The 16,879-nt window shown below is 44.8% G+C and overlaps 1 protein-coding gene across 2 annotated transcripts in view; it reads left to right on the top strand.

Moving 5' to 3' along the window:
* Window positions 1-16,879, top strand: part of Rnf150 (ring finger protein 150) — a 223,702-nt gene that overhangs the window by 159,132 nt on the left and 47,691 nt on the right. For both annotated transcript variants that reach the window (XM_087594971.1, NM_001191093.1), the window contains 1 exon segment: window positions 11,848-11,944. In XM_087594971.1, coding sequence (XP_087451097.1) covers window positions 11,848-11,944 — 97 coding nt within the window.

Genomic DNA, 16,879 nt, shown 5'->3' with positions numbered 1-16,879 from the left:
TATTTATTTACTTTTATTTTACATATATGTGAACATCTTGCCTACATGTATGTCTGTGTACCACATTCATGCAGTTCCCACAGAAGGCAGAAGAGGGTGTCAGATTCCCCCAGAACTGGAGTCATAGATGTTGTTAACCCCATGTGGGTGCTGGGAACTGAACCTACAAGAACAATGGTGCCTTTAACTGCTGATCCATCTCTCTAGCTCCCATATCTTCCTATTTTTAATCCAAGTTTGTTTATCTCACATACCCTCATGTAGGGTAAAATATTTAAATATCTGCCTATCTCCCGCATGCAGGTAAAGAGCCACTGTCATTTTCTCTTGTTTCTTTCCTTTGCATTCTCATCCTCACTTTTGCAAGTTGGAAATACTGTTGTCGACACCGTCCAATGCCCTGTTCTCCCTTATCATTGTAAGAACTTTTCCAGAAAGAGTACTAAGTTATTCGTGGCTCACTTTGGACTCTGAAGCAATAACAAGAAGTTAATCGAGCTCCTGCTTGCATAAATCACTCAAAAAGCCTTGGGATGCCAAGGGTTTTTTTTTTTTTTTAAGAGCTTTTACTTCAAAAGTCTATCATGGCCCGGGTGGAATTTTCCACTGAGGTAAGCTATGAATGCTCCCCACTCTCATGAATTTACTTCTTAGTAATCCACTAGGGAGGTGTTCATGTTCACATTCTACCCCCCACGGAAGACGTGGACAGAGTTTCTCACACACGGATGAGCTTATTTCTTTCTGTAGAAGTGATGTGACCCTCTGGCTTAGTATCACCAGAGTCTGATTGCTAAGTAAAACTGCATACACCTCAAGTTGATATCTCTGGCAGATGTCCTCTGACTTTCATATTATTCACAAATAACTTTCTGAGCTTATGGCTTGTAAACAGTGTTCCCTGAGGACTCTAAGCATCAGTCTTATGAATGGAAAAGAAATCTTTATATTGGGAGAGGGGGGAAGATGAAGAAAATTAGCAAGTAGCAAACTGTCCTGGAATGACTAGAGTCGGGGAGTGTTCTCCTGCTGATCGACATGCAATGCTGCACCTAATCCGGGAGAGGGGGCGGTGCATGTCCAGAGAGCTGCGTCTTCACATTGTCTCTGCAGGAGCTCAGTCTGGGGGCTTCTGGCACTTCTCAGGGAGACAGATGCCAGTTTTTCTGGAGCCACGTCATCTGTTAGATGAGACAATCCTGGAGTACTTGTGGGCTTGTTTGAAAGTCTTTATACCACAAGCTTTACCTTCTGGTTATTCCCTGCTATGCAGTTGAATGGCTTTATGTGCACCTACATCGCCGCCCACCAGGAGAGTTGGATCCTCTACCCCACAAGTCCCTTAAACACAGTTACCACTCAAAAATGTCATGCCCCCCCATGGAGGTTTTTTGTGTGATTTGGGGCTCTAGCCCAAATACCCTTAAAAATTGAAGTCTTAAGATTTCCTGAACTGTTGTGGGAGAAAGCATAGTACTTACACCAAAAATTCTCCCAAACAGTGTGTGTGGCAGACAAGCCTTCTCGAAGGTTCGTTCAGCATGCCTCAAAAATTTACCTGGCCTCAGGGATTGCTCCAACCAAGCTTTCCTGTGCTTTAGACCCACCCACTTGGGGAGGAGAGATGGCTCAGAATGTAAGCACATATGCACAAGCAAGAAGGTGTGTGGTGTCAGATCCAAAACCTGTCGTAAAAGCCAAATGGGATTGGTGGCCCAGCTCTGAGTCCAGCCTTTGGCAAGCAGAGACTGGACCCTGGGAGTAGGCTGACTAGCTACATTAGCATCAGCAAGCTCTGGGTTCATCTGAGAGACCCTGCCTCAGTGAAGAGCTGGAGAGCAATTGAGAAAGTAAGCCAGTGCCAGACTTGAGCCTCCATGAGCACACGCGTACACATGCACACACACGCAAGCACACATGAAGACATCTACAAGCATGCACACCACATACACACATAAATAAATGCATAACAGAGTCCACTCACTGTCCTCTAACACTGTTGTTCATGCCGTGGGTCCCAGATGATAGTAAAAGATAAAATCAAGTTAGTTTTGCCATTCCAGCACAGACTCCCTTTCAGGGCAGGATGGTCGCTCACTCGTGCTATGTAGCAGGCACATGAGCATAATAAATGCTCTAACATGAAAATGTATGGCCTGGTGTGAAAAGGAACATCCCTTTAATAATAGGAAATTAGAAGAATCACAAGTGAGTGATTCAAACATTCAAAACAGACCTGCCCCTAACATTTTAAACCCAGGGGCCAGTCTGACGGTAAGATGATCCAAAGACGCTGAACTTCCATAAGAACAGGAAAGCCGAGATCTTTATAGTAAAAGAATGCTATAAAATGCTGTGAGTAGCTGAGATTCTGGTTAGGAGCCCTATCGCTCATAAAGTAAGAGAGCATTTTCCAGCCAGGCAGAAACAGCCTGGCCTAAGTTTACCCTTCTCTCTCTCATGCATATTCCTGATCAGGAATAGATATCTTCTTTGTCGCTTTGTTTAGGAAAATATCATAGCTAGGACTGTAAAAATGACTCGGTGGTTAAGGGTACATGCTGCCCTTGTAGAGGACCCAAGTTCAGTCCCCAGCACCCATGTCTGACAGCTCACAACCTTCTGTAACCCCAGCTCCAGGGTTACCCATAGTCCGGCTTCCAAGGTCACCTACACTCATGTGCGTGTACTCACACACATACACACATACATATATTTAAAATTAAGTCTTTAAAATATTGATGGTTATTAATTATAGCCATCAGAGTTGACTTATTCTATTATGCTTTTGTTATGAAAATTAGATTATAGAATATTATGTTTCTGGTTATTTACTTACAGCTATTCAAGTTGTTTCTATTCGTTCACTTATTGCTTGTGGCTAGGGCAGGAACCATGTGTGTGTGCATGTGCACACATTGCAGTGACACAGCTTGTGATAATTCACTCTCTTGTGCCACCTTCCCAGCCCAGATGTGTTTTGCTTTTTAAAGCATAACTTTCAAGGATTCCATGGCCATTTGAAAAATTGTTGAAAATAGGAAAAAAATATATATATATATATATTTTAAAACTAATGAAGAGAATAACCTCACTCTTAGAACTAACGGGCATTGGGTATAATTGATTTTATAACAAGTTCACTGCATCTTGCATGCATAGTTTAAATATTCTGTGGTCAACAGTTGATACTGTTGTAATTCTTTTTTTTTTTTCTTCTCCACCCACCTCAACTGAGGACCAAACCCAGGGCCTTGGGCTTGCTAGGCAAGCACTCTACCACTGAGCTAAATCCCCTACCCCTACTGTTGTAATTCTAATGCCTCATTACCATTAAAAAGGAAGTGCTTCCTTGTAACTTTAGAAATTACTTAAAAATAGGTAGGTGAGAGCACAAGAGTTCACTCTTTGGATTGATTTAAGTCAATTTCTCAGCATTTAATTTGCTTGCAATATTTCATCATTCAGAAATCTGAGTCCAAGGTTCTAAATTTAGTCACAGGATACACTCTTCATAGCTGATCTCCTGGGTCCAGTGTGATGTAGAAGTATCTTGAGAAGTTTCCTCAAATTGCTTTCTTGGAAGACAGTAATGATTGACAGTCAGCTCACTAACAGCATAGGACGGGGTGTTTCATCAGTGCCTGCTAGAACCGCAGAGTTGTACTTTAGAAAGCATCTCTCTCTTCCAATAGGCAAATATTAGGATATTAAATATCCTGAGATATTACCTTTCGCTAACATAATTTTATAGCTTATACAAGTTGATGTTGATTTGACCCTGTTTCCTAATTTGAGATGTAAGACTAGAAAGGGACCTGTGACCTTAAACTGATAAACATGCTAACTAGTTCTGATTTTTTTTAAAGTTGGTGTAAATAATGCTTTTTCTCACCTGAATACATTTTGTTTCTTTATGATTCAGTTTCGTTCGTGGAGTTTTTAAATTTATGCTGTAAAACGTGTATGTGCTCCAAAGGTTGGAGAGAGAGAGCTCAGCAGGTAAACATTTGCCTCTCAGTCATGGAAAGCTAAGTTTGAACCCCCAGTAACACAGTTAAAAGAAGTAAAACAGCTAGACAGAGTGTAACCTTGGCACTGGGAGGGGCAGAGGCAAGAGTGAATTGCAGGCACTCATCTAGTCTAGCAGGTTCAGTGGGAAACCCTGTCTCAAATATAAATATTTAAATGTGTACCCCAGGACAAAGACTGCATATGTCCATAAGTGGATATGCCTGGACCATGAGTTATTCATACTGGTCAAAATATGAAAGCACTCATCGTTTTAACTCTAAGAAAATCATCTAACAAACTCTCCAGTGAAATACTTTTCAGCAACCCAAAGGAACTGCTGGTGTCCAGCGAGGCACAGATAAATTAGAGAAACGTTATTCTGAGCACAAGACATCCCTCGGGAAAAACATATCTACTTTATGATTCTGTGTGCATGGGATCATAACAAGGAAAACGACTCTTTAAGGACAGAGGTCAGAAGGACAGTTGTGTGGCAGAATGTGGTTGCTGACTCCGAGCAGGAAAGGACTTTCTGGGGTGACAGAGTGATGTGCCTCTGTACCTGGGTGCTGGGTACAGAGCATGCTCACACCTAAAGGCCACCGCGTGTGTAAAAGGCATGACTTCTACTGTGCGACAACTTCATTTAAGGTAATCCCATAGCTCTCCCGAAAGTTTTGTACAGGGGGCGACATCACATTCCATTCCAGCAGGAGCTTGCTGGGGGTATTTTTTTAACCATTTTTCTCTGACTACTTCAGATGTTTATGTGCATGGCTTCAGTAAAAGCCAATGCCTACCTAATGCTTAATGAAGGGAATGAAAAAAGGAACATGAAAGAAAGGAAGCCAGGCTGAGGGACCTCAGTGTGCTCACTTGTGTCATCTACGACAAAACAAAGGTAACTTAAGAATGAGATTCTGCACTGTAGTAACCTCATTAAACATGGCATTCAAGTGTCCTGGTCCCTGGTCACATTAATCACAGGGTGAATGCCAACTGGCTTGGCTACTCCAGCCAAATGATATAATTAGACCAGGGTCAAGTTCTAAGGACAGATCCTTCCTCTAACTCAGAGAGCCCCCCTCTTCCACAGTTACCTCCCAACTTGCATTCCCAGGGTCTACCACTGGAATTTTAAAAGCTTAGCCATGAGAAGAGCCAATTTACTATTGTTTCGCCTTTAATTTTGTTGGGTTTTCTTCAGTGCTGTTTAAGCATCACAGGGGAGAGAGTCAACTGGGTAAAATGAACAGTTATCAGAATGGTTAAACTCCAAGAAGCATTCTACATTTTACAAATCACTTGTCCATTAGTTTCTAATCTATACGTCATAAGGGCCTATAATGCACACAGAGCGACAGCCTCTGGATTTCACTAAAGGAACACTTGAACTTTTTCTTTGGGCACGCAGAGCCTCAGTGGGTTTTCTCACAAGTCTGTATTCCCTCTACTGCATCCCTGGCTATGACCATGACCCATCCCCAAGCTCAGTCCTAATAATGCCACTCCCTGGGCCAAGCATCTTCAAACCACCACACTCTCCCTCCTTTCCTCTCCTCCATCTCTCTCACATGACCCCCATCTCTCTCACATGCCCCCCATTTCTCTCTCGTGCCTGGTGCACAATCTCTCCATCAATGGTAACCACTCTCCAGTTGCACTCTGACATAGACTAAGAAGATCCATAACCACCAGGCTACAGTTACTTCTACTTCTGGACGTGAGTTCTTTTCTCCCTTTCTTCTCTCTTAAGTGGCCTTCGTGTTGTTTGCCTAGGTTAGATAAGCTGACCTGTGACATGGACTGACGTGCCCTTGATCTCGTTTCCAGTAGCAGAACTCTGCCCACCATGAGGCTCTAGATCTCGGGGGACGGGGGGAGGACAGAGTTTTTGGGTGGAAGGACCCTGGGTTGGTCAATGAGAAGCATCTGAGTGGTTAATGAATTCACTCCGCCTTCCATGGTGAATCCCAGAAAGATGAAATGGCAGGGAAGGAGATAGCAGTGTCTGAGAAGCTCAGCGTGGGGAATGAGAAAACGTAGTCTGTGCTTTTCCTCCTCGCTGGTCTCTTTCTTACGTGCCCGACCCATGCACTGCATTTCAGAATGCTGCCCTGGCCCATCCTTTCCAACTTTACTTACCAGGTTAGTGTTTAAATTATTCTACAGTTCAACTAACGTACATTCCCCATGCATGTGTAACACTGCCTCTTTACCCTGACCCCAACACTTTCCTTTTCTTTGAAGTTCTCTCTTCTTGTCTCTACCTTTCAAATCTCCCCATTCTTTAGGTTATACAAGAGATGCTATGGTACCTGATAAGTTCATAAATTCTTCACAATGTAACAGCCCCACTCTCTAAGCTCCATGGCAATTTTACCTGTGTCTATTAATGTCACTAGTCACGTGACTTAAGAGTTCATATCACTTACTCACTGAACATGTCATGTAAGCAATGTGTAAAGAATCATGTAATTAGATCGACCACTCTCTTTGTTACTTTACTAGTCAGGATACACCAGGCTTTGCTGCATTAACAAAGAAGTCTACTCTCCATGACTCAGCACAACCAAGATTCCTCGCTGTCTTCCATGTGTTCTGCTGACACAGCAGGCAGCTGAGTTGACTCAGAAGCCTGCTCTCGATGCTCCCTTCATAGCTATCCACCCAGTATTAGTCACATACCTGTAGCTGCCACTAAGATAGCCTGTGGCTTTTCCATGTGACTTAAAGAGGGCCATTTGGCACACTGGAAGGACGGGGTTGAGCTGCTAAGACTCTTGATGGTATCATCTTTATTGTGTAGGTGGGAAACTGAGGTTCAAGGAGAATAAGCACTTAAAGCAAGAGCATAAAGCTACTCAAGGAAACAGGAATGTGAAGACTTCCACCCCTGTGGTCAGAGAGGAGAGGAGTGGAGCTGAGTGTACGGCCAGATCAACACTGATGTGAGGACAGGGTTTGCTGTGTTCAAGTGCCAGCCCTGAATTTCTCCAGCTCATGGAGGCTTGACTTTATTCTGTGTCAGCTTCTTCCTCCAAAGATCACCTACAGTTTTTTATGAAGGAATGATTGTAGGTCAGTTATATGTGTGATGTGCGTGCCGAGAACACAGGAACTGGTAGATATTGTCAGTGGCACAATTCACATAAATTTCACTCAGCCCAATGACAACTTTGAAAATATGATTCAGACACTCTGAAGTGACATTTCAGCTGCCCAGGGAAGCACTGGCTATCCTTTCTAATGACCTGATGTTGTCCCAGAGAATGGGATTCTAATGGACTCACAGTTTTTAATATGCATGTCACTAAGAAGGGTGAAGTAGCTTGCATCATGACCCAAATCACAAAAGTTTTTTTTTTTCTAATGTGCATGGGTATTTGGCCTACATATATATGACTGTGTACCGAATGCCCACAGAGGCCAGGCGATGGGTCTGGAGGTTGTGAGTCACCCACCATGTGGGTGCTGAGACTAGAAGTTGGGTCCTATAGAAGAACACCCAGGGTCCTTACCTGAAGAGTCCTCTCTTCAACCTCCAGAACCACAAAATCTTAATATAATTCCAGGGTGGCAGTGTGTCTAGGAGTCTCTAAAAGCACATGAGGAGGAAAAGGAGAATGTCCCTTCTTCTCCATGGGAGGATAGAAATGTCACCTAACCAGAAGTTAAACAGAGTAGGCAAACAACAGAAAGGACTCGGTGTGGGAATGAGCGTGACCTGGTTTATCATGACTACTAAGAGCCACTGTGCGGACCTACTCACACCTCAGCAGCACTGTGTGGGTCGGCATTCTTGCTGTCTTCATTACTATTCTGCTGTGATAAAAATAGCCCCGCAACTCGGAGGAAGGGTTTATTATGGCTTACGGTTCCAGGATAACACAGTCATCATGGTGAGAAAGATGTGGCACCTGCAGGAAGCCACGCTATAGCCACATTCAGGAAGCAGAGAGAACAGATATTAATAAGATTGTTGATATTTTACAGTTAAGGAATGCCAGCATTTATGTTTTGTTGTGTTTGGCTGGCTGGCTGGCTGGCTGGCTGGCTGGCTGGCTGGCTGGCTGGCTGGCTGGAGTTCGTTTTTTATTTTGGAGTTTTTATCTTAGACAGAATCTTTATATGTAGCACAGGCTGGCTTTGAACTAATGATTCTTCTGTATTGGTTGCCTGATTTCTAAGCTTATAGATGTGTGCTCTGACAACTTAAAGTGCTCTCCCTCTCCATATCCCTGTCCCTCTCCCTCCTCTCCCCACCACTCTATGCCTCTCTTTGTGTATCTGTCTCTCTGTCTCTCTGTGTGTATCTGTCTCTACTTCTCTGTCTGTCTGCCTCTTTCTCTCTCTCTCTCTCTCTCTCTCTCTCTCTCTCTCTCTCTCTCTCTCTCTCTCTCTCTGTGTGTGTGTGTGTGTGTGTGTCTCTGTCTCTGTCTCTGTCTGTCTGTCTGTCTGTCTGTCTCTCTCTCTCTCTCTCTCACACACACACACACACACACACACACACACACACACTGAGCAGGGGAAGGGAAAGAGAGGGAGAGAAAGACTAATTTCCTTAAACCCCATTCCCGTAAGATAAAACGTTACCGATTATAACTGAGTCCTGGAGCACTGAGTTGATTTCCTAAGACTGAAACAAAAGAAAGCCTCCAGTCACAGGGTATGAACTTTCAATGGTTTTCCACTGTATGTAAGAATGATCCACAAGGGAACTGTGGTACTTCTGTGACAGGATGAACCTTGTCTTAGCCATGTGTCTGTGTACCCAGTCCCAGTACAGAACAGAATAGAAAGGGAGTGACATAGCCAGTGCTCTGCTTTCAGAAGCTAAATCTGGCAGCAGTGAGTAGGATGGGGGTCTGTTCTCTGTGGAAGCCTGACAGCACGGAGAGAATTTTAGATGTCCCTGCAGTGATGAGAACAGTCATGAGGTGATCAATGGAGAATCACAATATAAAAAAGGGAGAGGGAGGGAGGGAGGGAGGGAAGGAGGGAGGGAGGCATGAATGAAGGAAGGGAGGAAAGGAGGAGGGAAGGGAGGAAGGAAGGAAGGAAGGGAGGAAGGAAGGGAGGGAGGGAGGGAGGGAGGGAGGAAGGAAGGAAGGAAGGAAGGAAGGAAGGAAGGAAGGAAGGAAGGAAGGAAGGAAACAGGTAAGCAAGCAAATGAAACAGAGGAGAACAGAGGAGACAAGAAAGGGCGGGTGAATGGAGCTGACAGTCATGCGCAGGTGGGGAAGGGGGTTAGTTCCTTCGATGAATAAATCGATACATTCACACAGCAAATGTTTCATGATCATCAGCTCTGCCAGGAGCTGTTATAAATACCAAGGGTGTTGTGGTGGGAAGCAAATGAGGACTTGGCTCTCATGGAACTTGTACACTCATTGAAAGATGTGCTGGTAAGGGATCTAGAGAGGAACAGAACTAATTGGAGAGACACGGAGATAGATGACAGCAAGACAGGGAGACTGGGGGTGGGGGACATAAAGAGAAGACAGGGATGGAGATTTCAAGGATTTGACTGCCTGGGTGTAGTGCTAGCAGATATGGGCAGGAGTTGATGCTTCAGGTTCCAAGGCAGTCTATCTTCTCTGGGAAAAATTAGCTTTGTTGAGATCCTTCAAGTGCTTGGATAAGATCCACCTAGATGAGAAGATTATCTAACCACATCTTCAGAGCAATGACTGGATCCGTGTTGATTGAACTAGGCAGCATAGCATTTCGAGGAAAGATGTGTGATAGATGATACCGTTAAGTAACTGGTGGCTCCCATGGAAATGCGGGTTGGTCCTTCCATACTTGAGTAGGCAGATCCCCACTTCAAAGATGGTTGAGGACATTAAGCAACTGGTCTAAGTGTTAAGAAGTGCTCCTGCTGCCATCAGGTCTCCCAGATATGTGCAGAAATCACATGACAGACCAAGATGGCTGGCTTCTACCAGAAGCAACACAAGGTGGTTAACAGGTTTAGATGTGAACCTTACACCCTTGGTGTGGATTCTGAACCTGAGAAGATTAACATTGCTTTGGGGAAGGGGCAAGGAGCACCTTCACTCAACTTGGGTATCAGACAGCCTCTTCTACTAATAGTGGAACCTATAGGGAACTCTGTCTTCCTCACAGTGTTACAGTGAGACTGGCCAGCCTCCCAGCACAGGATGTTCTAAGAGCCATTTTGCTTTTGCTCTCGTTCTGCCAAGAACGTTTATCTCCTCTCCCCTTCATATGTAGGATGACTACCACTCAGCTCCCAGCCTGGCCATCTCCTGAGTGTTTTCTTGTACCTAAATTCTGCTCAATCTTGCAGTTAGAAGTCCTGCCCCCAAACTCTGTGTACTTACCTGGTAATTTTCAACAAGCAATATACTTACATTTGGTTTTATTTTAGACATTTATTTTATCAGCCCCTGTCTTAGAAGAGGAGCCAGGTCACCAACATCCTCAGCGCTCATTCTAAGTCTTGAGCACAAATGTTGTCATATACCCTCAGGAAAACAGTGAATGTGTGAAATCAAGTTTCCGAGCAATGAATCCGTAGGGTGTCCTGAGCAGTGAGCCGGAAATAGAACTGTAGAGCCCCGGCACTGCTCCTGTCTTTCTAAGCCCAAGTCTGCACCTTCCAGGGTTTTGGTTTTGGTGATATGCATGTTCACGTGTGTGTGAATGATGTGGAAGCCTAAAATCAACCACAAGGGTCATGTCTCAGGAGCTATATACCTTGTGTTTTGAAACAAGATTTCTCAGTGAGGTCTGGGGATTGACATTTTTAGGCTAAGCTTGCTGGCCAATAAAACCTAGTGATCCAGCTGTTTGTGCCTCACCAGTGGGTGTCAGAGTGACAAGCACAGGCTACCACACCTGACTTTTTCATATGCCCAGGGAATCCAACCTGGATTGCTTATACAGCAAAAAACACCATCCACTGAGCTCTCTCAGCCCTGGGCCTATCCCATGGAGCCCTTAATCATCCTCAGAATCTGAGTTCTTCTGCATGAACCTCTCTAGTCAGTCCCCTTTCTATGGACTGGAAAAGATCCAGACAGGGGTGGAGTATTTTGAACAAGCCTCCCAACCCCAAACAGAAAGCTCTAGCTATTCTTGATCCAGGCAGGACATGCTAACATCTTCTGCTCATAGGAGCCTTTTGAGTGAAAAATCTTCTGATGTGCTCAGCCCATGGGGTCTCCAAAGCCAGCTCCTGAGTCAGGACGCCATCTTTGTACTCAGGCTTCCCCTGCCAAGCTGACAAGGCCTTACAGTAACTGGTAGTTGAGATTGACAATACAGTTGAGCACAGTGCTGTGTAGATGGTTGTCACCCATAGTGAAACCACAGTCCCTATCCGTCTTCTGACTTGACAACCAACAGGCCACCAGATCAGCTTAAAGTGTCCTTTGTGTTACTCAGTATTTCCAGGAGCTCCTCTGCCCTCCTGGGTTCGACTCCCAAATACAAATGGGAATCAGCATTAACTTTAGAGATATCTTCTGATTGCAGCAAAGAACTTTGGGGTGGGACACAAGTCTTTACAAGTCATCCTACAGGAAAATTTCCTCCTTGCATTCTTGCCACTGAGAAAGGGGAGATCTCTGGTTTTACACCCTTCATCTTTTTAAAAACCCTTGGAAGGGTCAGTTGCAAACCTTATGGGACACTCTTGCCATCCAGGCAGATTTGAGGTCAGTCACACAAGGGAGTACTCTGGGGCAGAAGTCTTGTATCTGCCATGCATCAGTTAAGGGAGCTTGGAAAGGTCGATGGGCTATAGCAGTCTAGGGAGGACTTCAGTGACCACTGCTCTAAGACATATGGTTCTCATTCCAGGCATCTTTTCCACAAGTCCTGTGTGGACCCCTGGCTTCTAGACCATCGCACCTGCCCCATGTGCAAGATGAACATTCTTAAGGCCCTAGGGATCCCGGTAAGCACAGCACACAGCCTATAGCCTTGTCGTCTCTGTCTTTTTCCATTGTCCCCAAAGCAGGAAGAAAGACTCTTACCTGGATTTTCCACATCCCCTTGTTGCCATCATCCAACCAACTCTGTGTTTGAACACCCATTCCCTCACCTTTGCTCAGTCTGACCACACGATGCCCACCCTTTGTCTGTGAGTCAAGGAAAGTGCTGCTTATACAGCTAAGGCATCTCTTTGGGGCTGAGCAAGACACAGTGGTCAACTGAACACCATTGGCCTCTTTGGTTACAATCCCTGCCTGTCCTTAAGGAGATCTACATGCCTCAGTTTGGGTGCTTGCTGCCTCTTGATCACCAAGCATTCAGGGGGAGCTTTCTCTCCCTCTCCCCTCAACCACTATCCCATCCAATGGGAGGAGAGGACCAAGAACGCAACTCAAAGCATCTGCTAAACTCATATCTCTGGAGAGTTTGAGCGACGGGAAAGCCACTTGGATCCAACCCTGTGGTGGAACATCTTTTCGATGCCATGTGTTTTCTGACATTCAGTGACTCTCCCTGGGGTCAGAATCCTGCCAGCTGGCTTGATGCTCCAGGGAGAGCTTTTGCCAGGATTAGATCAAGTGAGCACCAGCTGCTGGGTGTCGTCTTCTCTGGGCCTACGAGGACAGGAAATAAGCCAGGCCACCAAATCCAAGAAGTGCACAGGGAGACATAAAGAAACACAGGCTCTGTCTAAAAAGAGCCTCCTAACCGAACCCAGAAACCAGCTCAATCCTGCCCACCCACCCCCACCTTGCTGCCACCTGTCTATTGCCACTCCTCTTATGACAAAGAATAAAGAGAATGGTAATGGTTCAGGAAGTCACTGAAGAACGAGGGCCAGTTCACATATCACAGTGCTCTTGCATGCCGAAGGGCTAATTAGGACTACCAGAGGGCTCTGTTGGACACTGTCCCCGGACCTGCTTTGGCTGGCTTGGCTGCCCTGTGCCAACTGCCTCGGTGGCAGTTGATCCACCAACCACAAGTCTACTGGAGACACTGGAGACACTGGAGCTTTGAGCTAGGTTTTATTCACAGTGTAGTAAATTTTCAGATCAGAGCTGTGCATGCACAGTGCACGCACATGGATGTGGGACATAGGAGGAAATCCACGTCCACCACACCCCGGGGACTGCGCTTTTCACGGTTCTGGCTATAACTGGGTTATTTTAAGGAAGAAGGAAAATGTGTACACACTTTCTTGCAAGTGTGTATGCTTGCACGGATGCAACTGAACGTTTGCGTGAGTGTGTGTGTGTGTGTGTGTGTGTGTGTGTGTGTGTGTGTGTGTGTGTGTATTACATATGACACTGTGTGCTTATGGGTCTTGATTGGGTTCCTCTTCTCTGCCAGTTAAAGAATCCAAAGGCAGAAAATATTTGATGCACAAGAGGTAGCAGCAGAGAAATCTCAAGCAGCACAGACAGAATCAGCTGCTGAAGGAAGGCACTCATTGAGGGTGAAGAAACACACACACGCTGCAGACTCAGAGAAAGGACTCTGTGTACAGCAGAGGGAGCTGGGAAAACCAAACATCCAGTCTCTTGCAGAGAGCTGGAGGTTTTAAAGCTCCTGAAGAGTCTTCCTCCCCTGCTTTAGGATTGGTCAATAGTTTGAAGACAAGAGGGTTGATTGGTCCACAGCTTCTGTGTGATGATGAACTGATCTGGCCATTCCATCAATGGGGGGCTGGTGGGACACAGAAGCCGGCAGGAGGATGTGGCAGGGAAAACCTTTAACCAGACTGAACCAAGTAAACACCACAAGTGGTGACTGGTGAGACACCATCTGCTGGATATTGTCCTCTCTGGGCCAATGAGGACAGGAAACATGCCAGGCCACCAAACCCATGAAGTACACAGGGAGACAACGAGAGGAAAACACCGAAGGAAGAAGCTGGCCATCTTGGAGATTCAGCGTTTATTACCTGGCCACAGCACCTCTCCCTAGCTGTCTGCCTACCAGGGAATCTGTCCTTGCATGCATACATGCATGTGCTCACATGAACGCATCTGTGTGCGCCCTTATGTGCATGCGTGTTTGGCCTGCATGTGTATGTGTATGCTGGCACATGTTGACATGTATGTTGTGTACTTGCATGTATATATCCATCATCATTTTATACTCCCTGAGACCCTGTCTTCATGTCAACTCTGCTCCCTTTGCTCAGAACAGGCATGAAAAAAAAAAAAAACCCTTGCTATGTATTTAAAATTTATGCTGAAGGGGTTGGGGATTTAGCTCAGTGGTAGAGCGCTTGCCTAGGAAGCGCAAGGCCCTGGGTTCGGTCCCCAGCTCCAAAAAAAAAAAAAAAAAAAAAAAATTTATGCTGAATATTGATTCCAGATTTTCCCCCCGTGGAAGTATAATTTCTCCGGAAGCTACTTCTTATTGGATTCCAAATATTGATGTTAATTATTTCTAAGCTAGAAATACTGAGTAGCCCTTTGACTTACTTCCAAACTAAATAACGTTTTAATTGTCAGCAGTTGGACACTCTGGCTGAAAGTCTGGTGCCTGATAAGTCTGTTAGGTTTGACCTAACGTACTCGGCTCCCAGAAAAATAAGCACCAGTAGCATCTCTGGGCTTTGCCAAGGATAAGCCAGCCGAAGAACACGGCACAGCCATACTCAGCCCACAGAACAGAATGTCCTCGTGAAGAATGAAGCGCGCACTGTGTGGCTCCTGGAGAAGCATCCAGGCATGTGGCTGCCCTTCTGCTTCCCGGGGCTCTCTTTTGTCCTGGTGAAGACAGATTCAGGATCTGGAAGGAATTCAGGATTCTATCATATGGTTATCAGAGTGACGTGCCTAACATGCACTGGTGCACTGCTGACTAAATCAGCGCAAAGCGGTGTGAATTAGGAAGTGTTTCTCACACCAACACTTCCTTAAGGCAGTTTAAGGAAATGGTCTTAAGTTTTCCCCTATATTCTAAATTAGTTTATTTTAGCTTGGTCTAGTCTAGTCTAGTCTTGTCTTGTTGTCTTCAGACAGATTCTCCATAGGTAACTCACACTGGTCTTAAAGTTGTGATCCTCCTGTCTCAAACTCCCAAGACTCCCTGGGGCTACAGGTCTGCATCACCATACTGCACTAGGGATTTCTTATTTAAGGACCATTGAGAAGAGCACATCTCTGCACACTGACGCCTGTCAGTCCTTCACCTCTGTATCCTTGACTGTGCTGAGTAATTCTGAGGAACTGGAGCCCTTTCAGAGTCTCGAATGCTATCAGTCACAAAATAATACTTACAGATTATACCCCAACTCTCCTTGGAAGAGTATCAACTCATGAATGACTTAGTTGTGATTTTGACTCATTTGCCTGTTCGAATCCAGGAGGTTTAAGCTTACTCTATTTCTTTGCATTTTTGTTATTTTAGCTCAGTACATGTGTACCTGCAGCGGTAATCAATAAATATACATGAATCAAAACCAAGAGCTGGAGACAAGATTGCACATTGTACTTTCCCTGCAATGGGCTAAATGATGAGAACATATCTCATGACAGATGAAACCCTCATAGCAATGCATATTTTCCAATAACATTTTGTCAAAAAATATTATAGGGAGAAGAAAAAGGCATTTTTTTAATTTCTAAGAATTTCATACAGGTTTACAGTGAACTACAATAGAAGGGTTCATTATTTCCAGAAGCTTCCTATCCTTGGCCTATATTGTAGTGCTTCACCTATAGATGTGGCACGGGTGTCCCTTACAGAACAGTAGTTTTCCTGAATCCTCCTCCCAGCTGTTACAGGATCCAGGTTTCAGAGACCAGGAAACGCCTCCTACACCATTGTTCTCCAGATGTGAAGAGGACTCTAACCACCATTGAACAGCAAACCCCATGGAGCCAGTTCAGTCACAAGCTTCTAATTATTGGCCACTGATTTATCCAAGGAGTTTCCCCGTGCTAACTTAATTTCAGTACCTAGACAGTTTGTTAGCAGATAGCTTTGGGTATGGTCTTTAAACAGTATGATTGTGGTTTTTTTTTTCCAAGTGGTAGAAAATTTTCTGGTTCTCTATGGAGATTGAATATAAATTGGAAGGTTCTAGAAGGTTGATTTGTTATCTGTTACTTCCAAGCCAAGGCTGTCAAACCCTCGACTGTTGATCGGTCCACTAAGTATCTCTTGCTCTCTTTTCTCTGAAAAACAGAGCAGAGTTTTTCCCAACCCACAAAGTAAGAACTTTGTTAAGAAATACACTATACCAAAGCTGGGGCATGGAAAAAGAGAGCCACCAATGTCAACAAACCGGGTCACAATTTCAAAGTTGCACGAGCCATTGTTGTATACCCATGCATTGGGCTGTTGGTGTTTGTAAGAATACAATTATTCTGTAGCACTGTCTGCTCCTAGTGAAATCTCTTCTACCCAACGCCCTGCCCTTAAGTGTTTTGTTTAATAAACACCTCTACTTAGCATATCTCAGCTTTGCACAGAATTTTCTAGTTCTTAAAGTATTTTCTCAAACCCTTCTGTCATTGATGCTGGCAAGATTCTGATAATATGCCCAAGTTTTGAGGACAGAAATCTGAGAAGCACATAAAATACTCAAATCTATGTTTACTGAGCATCCAGTCATTGTGGCATGATGTGGAAGCCTAGGAAGCAAAACCAAGGGCCCGTGGATGCTGCTCAATGGGACGCGAGTGAATGTCGCTGGAGAATGGGATGTTGACAAATGACCTCCAAGCCACATGAGGCACCACAGGATCAAAGACCTCTGCCTGGGAGGGAGCCCTCCTTAGAAATGGTGACACCATTGGGACTTTAAGAAAGATAAACAATCACCAGGGGTCAGTTTGAAACCTTAGAATGGAACCTGGAAGATGGTAGGCAAGTGTCATCTGAGCAAAGGGACATTATAAGATGAAACACGGAG

Source organism: Rattus norvegicus, chromosome 19 (assembly GCF_021556685.1).
Source record: "Rattus norvegicus strain SHRSP/BbbUtx chromosome 19, alternate assembly SHRSP_T2T, whole genome shotgun sequence".
NCBI classification, from domain to species: domain Eukaryota; kingdom Metazoa; phylum Chordata; class Mammalia; order Rodentia; family Muridae; genus Rattus; species Rattus norvegicus.
This window is presented reverse-complemented; position numbering and strand designations above follow the sequence as displayed.